The sequence below is a fragment of the Montipora capricornis genome, chromosome 12 (assembly GCF_036669925.1).
Source record: "Montipora capricornis isolate CH-2021 chromosome 12, ASM3666992v2, whole genome shotgun sequence".
Classification (NCBI taxonomy): domain Eukaryota; kingdom Metazoa; phylum Cnidaria; class Anthozoa; order Scleractinia; family Acroporidae; genus Montipora; species Montipora capricornis.
In genome coordinates, this window is record NC_090894.1 from 22,447,648 (window position 1) to 22,454,984 (window position 7,337).

Sequence of the window (7,337 nt, forward strand, 5' to 3'; positions counted from 1 at the left end):
ACCAAGGAACCAGGAACACCCTTTTGCGTGTTCTGATTACGCGGGCTCAAGTTAATCCGTTTTACTGATTGGCTAGAATGTGTCACATGATTCTAGTCAAATAATGGCGGCAAAAACGAAACGATTCCAGTGACTTTGAAACAAAAAGATTAGTTTTCAGTTATTACTGCTGTGGTGAAATGCGTTTAAATTGTGAAATATCGATTTTAAATCGACTTGCTCCTTCTGCAAACGTACGAAACTCGACCAAGCCAGCTCGCGCTTCTTTAGCTATCGGACGAAAAGACTCAACAAAGTCTAGCGACGGGACAGCAGCAAAGACTGTCTTTCTTTTAGTTTGCACAGCAAAGGAGAGGACTGGTACAAAATACAAGGTTTGTTGGAAGAATTCTAGCTTGATTGTATCTTTATTAAATGTTGAAATTATCTTTTGTGCCATCCTGATCAAGTTCCCAGGGCTACAATAAAAGCTAAGTGATATGACTTTGGGTCTCTGTGCACACCAGCCAATGTTTTATTCATGAGTCCTTATAATTGCACTAATGATTTGACCATCATTGGATGATGCAAAATATGGAAGGATTGCGCAGGTTTATGAGGCCATATGACCTCACTTGGACGACTGCATACGCAGATCTATCCAATCTGTTTAATAAATAGATTCTATGTTCCATGCATCTGTTCAGCCTGAGTAATAGATCACAGATGATGTCAAAATGTGGAAAGAACAAAAAAGTGGCACACAATAGCCGAGTGTGTCACTGATGCTCTTACCACATTTTGACATCTTCTGTGATCTTTTACTGAACAAACAGACGGTTACAAGGAATCTATTTGTTTTAGATGATAAGAAAAAATTATAAGTTTTTGATGATGACATTAGCTATCCATCTGTCTTCTATAATAGATCATAGATGAAAACCAATCAAAATATCTGCATACTTTCTGATGTGAACACCTATCATTCACACCCTGTAATGCCTGAAAAGGTGGCAAAAACAAAGACTTAAAAACCAAGAATGGAAACTTTTGAAAATGCTCTAGTTTTATTGAGGAAAAACAACTGTAAAAACAATATGGAAACATTTGTGAAAAAACCTTTTTGTTTGTTTCCTCTCAGATGAAAGTGCATATTTTGAAAAGGACTTAAGTGTGAGCTGGGCATTCAGTAGATATCAAAATAGCTGACAAGCCAAGTAGATGTAGAACCTTGATTGGCAATGGTGTTGATTATTATTGACACAAATAGTCTAAATACACAGAATGCTACAATGCAAGTGGTTCCATTTTTCAACCATACCCAGGGCAACAGTCAAACAAATTGGTCACAGTTTAACACAAGTTAACTTCTTTGCAAAAAGTGTCTTCTTTTATGGATACCATACTCCTTGATGTGTATTATGCTTCATTTCACTCTCCTGCTGATACCATACGGTAATAGCCCACTTTCAATTTATTAAAATTCAGTCCCAAACAAAAGGTGCCATGTCAAGGCTCTGGGGAATAAATTCATACAAATCCTTATATTTATTCCCCAGAGCCTTGAGATCGTGGGCTATTACACGACTAAACACAAGCGAAAAATCAATTGTCTTTTAGGTAAAAGAAAACCTCCAGCAAGTATTCTCTAAGTTTCTTGAAAAGGGAAAAGCAACAATTCGTTTAAAGGAGCCCCCACATGACCTTTTGATTAACAAGGTAGGTGCTGTTTGCTGAAGTTATACTGTCTCGTAAATGGTTCTGAGGCAAAGGAGAAAATGAATAATAGCATTGTCACAATGCTGTTATTCTGCAACACATTGCCTGGCTAAGTTTTCAAAGCCTACCGGTAATTACACTAGTCTGGAGTAAGTAAGAACTTTTCATTCCGTTTTTACCTTTTTATGGGAAGCTGTTAAATTTATTACTGTGTTTCATTTTGACAAAGGCTAAAAAGGATTATGAAGGCCTGAAAAGGGATTTATGATAAAGGCTTTTTCAATGAACAAAATTATTGAAATCTGTAAAGGTTCTTACTGGTTGGAATCAGCTAATCTGCCGTTCATGATTAGTTTATCATCCTGTTTACTTGCCAGGTAATTAAATATTTGTCATTGCAAAATAAGCCACCGTTTGACCTCATATTTATGGCAGGATATCTCTCTTAACCTTGACAAATATGTTTATTGGCGGCCAATAAACGTATTTGTCAAGGGGACAGAAGACTAATGCATACTAGGCCGATGGCCTAGTATGCATTTAAGTCTTCTGTCCCCTGGTAGGAAAATGTCTGAACTACAGGCAGTAATCGGAAGTCAAAGGTTTATCCCATATAGAAACATGAGGATTTTATATGCTGAACATTTGAGCATGATTTAAAAAAGAAAGGTTAATTGTCTTCCTTACCCTTAAAAATTAAGCTGTATTCTTTGCATTTCATACTTTAGAGCTGTAGGGATATATGTTTTCATATTTCAGGCAGATCCATCCAGTTTGAAGTCATTTCTGTCCATTCTTAAACTTGGAGACAAAGAACTTCAAAATGTCAAGCTGTCTGGTCTTACTCCTGCAAAGGCATGTGACATTGAAAAACCAAAAACTGAAATGAAAATCACACGACGCAGCGACTATCCCCTAGGGAAGCCATTTCCAACATCATTAAAGAAGTTATCCATCAATAACTGCGCACTTCTTCGGATTGAAGTACGCATCCTACAGATCAGAGGCTTGCTATGTTTAAACCTTTGTGATAACCAGATTAAAGAGATTCCATGTAAAATGGCAAGATTATCAACATTGTCTGAACTAATTTTAAATGGGAACAGAATCAAGAAATTCCCACCATCACTGTGTAATGGTATCGTAGCTTCATCTTTGAAAGTCCTAGATCTTAGCAATAATGAGATCAGACTTTTTCCCACATCATTCTGCAACTTCAAGAACCTTGTTCATCTGAAAGTAAACAGTAACCAGCTTCATGCATTACCAGCAAATATAGGAAATTTAACAAATCTACGATTTCTTTCTGCAAGCCACAATCATCTCACAGTGTTACCATACAGTTTATCGAAACTTAAACTAGAATCAATTGATGTGTCTGAAAATCCCTTTCTGGATCAAAACAGTTGGAATGTTATCAACACATTAGCTTTTCCTTCACTAAAGGAATATGCTGGGATAGCTGTCAAGAGGAACAGGTTAGATATTGTGCATCTTCTTTGGGGTAAAGAGGGAAATAAAAGGAGGTCAAGTGTTAAAATAGTGTTTTAAGTGCACCTAAGCTCAAATATTTTTTGTGCACAATATTAATCTCCCCACCAAAAGCAAACATATTATTTTTGCCATTCTTACCTTAAAATTTCGATTTTTATCTGCCTGGAAAGACATGCAAAGTTATCAAAACTGGAAGTAATTTGGACCCACGACCGTGATGTGAGAGGCATTGGTCTATTCTCGATTTTACGTCACAAATTGCTTTGCACTCCTGTTTTTCAAAGAAATTTTCCACTGCAAAGCAGTTTGTAACATAAACTCGAGAATAGACCCATGCTTCTCACATCTTGGTCATGGGTCCAAATTACTGCTAGTTCTGCCAAGTTTAGGTGGCTTGCACAGCACAGAAAAAGTGAAATTTTAGGTAACAACGATGATATATGTTTTCTTTGGATGGTGAGATTTATTTTAGGAATGAAAAATGTTTAAGTTTGCATGCACTTTCTTTATACATTTTTGAGATTATATCATCCAAGCTGCCCAGAGAAGGCAGGGAGGGGAAAAAAAACAGACTAAAACGTGGGGAACTTCATGCCCTCCTGAAGTGATTGCCTCTTGTTTCAGTACCAATAAGACTAAGATTTGATTTGTAGCAATTTTCAAGGGGAATACAATGTGATCATAGCTCAGCTTTGTTTCTTACTGCTGATGCCTCATGAGTTATTAATAATTTTACAAGTGATAGATGATGTTATTCATTGTTCATGAAAATTGCAATAAAATCGAAAAAGCTAAAACTGATCTGAAATAACAGCAGATAGTAATTTCTATCAACTAGGCCATTTGCTCCGACAAAGGGCTAACACTCAAAACGTCAGCTTTCCAAATCTTTCACGGTGGTTATTCGACCTTTATCAACTCGTTTGATAAAATCAGTTTCTGTTCCAATCTCCCACCGACGCAGTACCACAGTTTCTTTTGAAACTAAAAAATTTTGTTCATTGTATTAAAGGGAGAGTTTCACGTCTCTGCGCATGGGCAAACTGTCACGTCAGCCCATTTAATTCCATTGTTATTGAAACAATCGAAATCACTGATGCAGGAAACGGAAACAATCCCATAGTAATGGATTACTCATTGGAATTATTTTTGTAATCATTTCCTTTGTGTTATGAACGTACTGCATGCGAATTGATTACTCGTGCGTAGAATAAATTTTCCACCCGTACAATAAATTCCAGATCAAAACTAAATTCGATATTTTCTGTGTAAACCAGCAGTGTCTTCCACCAAATTTGGGCCTTACTCATTCAGTGTATTTGCTTTAATACTCTCTGTGTTTAACCCATCGACATCCAAACGGCCGAAACCGGCCAGACTTTGTATTTTACTCTGTCTAACACCAGACGATTTTACTCGTCAATGGGGAACCCCTGGGAGTCAGTGGGTTAATTAACATCATCTGGTTCAGTAAGAAACCGTACAACTGCTAGCGATAAAGCTTGGACATGCGCAAAACTGTGAAACTGTCCCTTTAACCCATTGACTTAACTGGGTGTGAGACTTGACAGATTTTACTCATCAACTGGGAGCATGCTACGACGTTTGAGGTGCAGTAGGTTAAGCAGTCCCCTCCATTAATTAAGCAAGCTTTCTTTCCTTTATTTCTTAGGTGCTCATATTCTGCAGACCTTCTCCCACTCTCGCTATGTATTTTCCTGGACACAGCCAAGCAATGTCTTTGTGGAAATTACTGCTTTACGTCTTGCGTCCATCACATCATACCGCTCAACATTCATCAGCTTGCACATACAGTGGTGTCCATTTGTCCTACACAAAGTCACATTCCATCTGAGGGATTTCTGTGCTCTAGAAGGTGTCTTCAAAGGCTACAAAGCAATAAGAGAGGAATGTGGAAATGACTGACTGAAGGCTGTTCTAACAATTTCACTAGCTTAGGAGAGCCTACTATTGACTCTTACTCAAAGACCTATCAGCCAACAGATGTACCTTGTTGAAAAATGCCATATTTAGATATGTCCTTTTCTTCTAATTAAAACTGGCTCTGTGGAGAAAGATTTGTTTGAATTTGTGGCTTATGAACAATAGATTATAGGCTACTTTTAATCAAAGCAAAATAATGTTATTATAATGGTCATTTTGAAGTATAAAGTAGCGTCCATTGAGAGTAACATCAGCTTGTGACAAAGTGTCCTTCTCTAGAATAATATTGTACTTTGTTCATTTCACCTGAAATAACTCTGAACCCTTAATAAAGATCATATGTTACAATAACATTAGAGTCCCTAGCAACAAGATTCCAAATTTATGACATTTATGAAATGTAGGCGGGCCACTTCAGAAAATACCATAATACTCTTTGTTTCTCCCACCCTCCCCCCCCCAAATTTTGCATGAGCACTATTTTTGTTTTCTCTTGGGACCATTTTACGTCTCAATAGAAACTGGAAAACAATGCTTATGGAAATTTTGAGTATTATGGTATTTTCCGAACTGGTCTATTGCATGAACTCTTCCTCTTGGTGACCTTTTCTTTCCCATTGAAACAGTTTCGGTCAACTCTTCAATTTTAAGGATGTCCGGAACAGGTACGGTAAATCAAGAAATCCTCTTGGATAGGAATTGGGTTTAAAGAATACAGGCAATACTGCAATCATATCAAAGCAGGTGTTGTTTTGCATTGGTGCCAACATACCCCTCCTCTCACATTTTTAAGGCAAATATCACCACTGGAGAAAAAAATAAGATGAAAAGTTGGAAATAAAAAATGTCCGCGATCAAAATGGGTATTTACAATGGCCATCCCCAATGACCTGTGAAATCAATTTGTCAGGATGCAGTGTAGTCCAAAAAACGAAGAAGGGTTACTTTCTTGGTTTTGTATCGAGGTACATGAGCTATGCATACTATGTTTCGGTAAGTCTGCCAACTCATTAATTATTAATTAAAAAGTTGTTTCAACAATTTCTCTAATGGTGATGAGAAGGTGGCTCCATTCCACTTGTTTTAAGCTGAACACAAGAAATAAACAGCCTTTTCAAAAGAGTCATAAGAAAAGTTTAATTATTCCCAGCGTAACTGTTCTAGAATTTGATTCAGGATTACAAGATTTTGCCACTTTAACCCCTTATGGAGAATTTAATTGTCAAGAAAAGAAACTGAAAACTGAGATTTGGCCTTACCTTATTTTCAAATATGATTTTCCTTTTTATATTTACAGTCTTGAAACTTTTATGCTGATCACCGTGAATGCACAGATTTCATATTATCATTGATCCTTCGCATCTATAGCTACCAGGATCAAATTCTGACCACTCTTTGAATTTGATCCTGGTAGTCCCTTGTTCAACTTCTCAGCTGCGCATGTAAATAGCCAACTGGTTTGCCCCTGGCCAGTTGGGATTCTTAACAGTTGTTGTTCTGTTTCGTTGTTTCGTTGTGTTACATTGGCCCTGAAAAGCCCCTATCGGGAGCGGTCAATTAAGTATGTATGTATGTATGTATCTTGTACCATAGAGTAGCATGTCGTTTTCTTTTCCAATAATCTCAATTCTAGAAATTGAATAGGATAGTTGCACACTAAGGATTTTATTACAAATACAGAGGATCACAGAGTACTAAACAGCATAGACTAACAATCCGTTCTTCCTTGTGATTGATCTCACAGGCCCTTGTCGAGAGGAACAAGTGAAGGCTAGCTTGAAGCCTCTTGTTACAAATGATCTCCTCTCCTCTTTGAACAAAGTTGGCACTTGGATCTCGACAGTTTCCGTTGTGTAAGCCAACTTGTAAGAATGCAAGTCACGATACATACTTAGGAAACAGCAATACTGAGGCAAACGGTACATGCCTGAAAGCATATGAAAGAGGCAATTTTTTTCTCTAGCACAGCAAAACAGGTAATGTATTAATATCAAGCGTAGAAATGAAGACGAGAGTCATCTGAACGATTCCAAAAAAAGAGGCATCTCGCGTTAAATTTTCAATTGAACGCACGATACTGAATCCACAACTGAATGGACAAGAATGACATGACAATCTGAATAAAGGGAAACACTTTTACCACTTGAAAAGATGTATTTTATTCATTATTAAAGGAGACTCCAAATGCCTGTCTTTGAAAT

The 7,337-nt window shown here is 37.2% G+C and overlaps 1 protein-coding gene across 1 annotated transcript; it reads left to right on the forward strand.

Annotated features, from left to right (window-relative positions):
- Nucleotides 1-115: 115 nt before the first annotated feature.
- Nucleotides 116-5,482, forward strand: LOC138026649 (leucine-rich repeat protein 1-like). The gene is made up of 4 exons (XM_068874085.1): nucleotides 116-374; nucleotides 1,600-1,698; nucleotides 2,458-3,176; nucleotides 4,865-5,482. Exons 1-4 carry the CDS (start codon nucleotides 180-182, stop codon nucleotides 5,112-5,114), a joined length of 1,263 nt encoding a protein of 420 aa, XP_068730186.1. The 5' UTR covers nucleotides 116-179; the 3' UTR covers nucleotides 5,115-5,482.
- Nucleotides 5,483-7,337: the final 1,855 nt, after the last annotated feature.

Bases quoted from the DNA above. Each gene is read 5' to 3' on its own strand.
- LOC138026649 (XM_068874085.1), top strand. From the start codon at position 180: ATGCGTTTAAATTGTGAAATATCGATTTTAAATCGACTTGCTCCTTCT. The intron at 375-1,599 runs GTTTGTTGGAAG...ATTGTCTTTTAG, and splicing joins GGACTGGTACAAAATACAAG to GTAAAAGAAAACCTCCAGCA. The intron at 3,177-4,864 runs GTTAGATATTGT...TTTATTTCTTAG, and splicing joins ATAGCTGTCAAGAGGAACAG to GTGCTCATATTCTGCAGACC.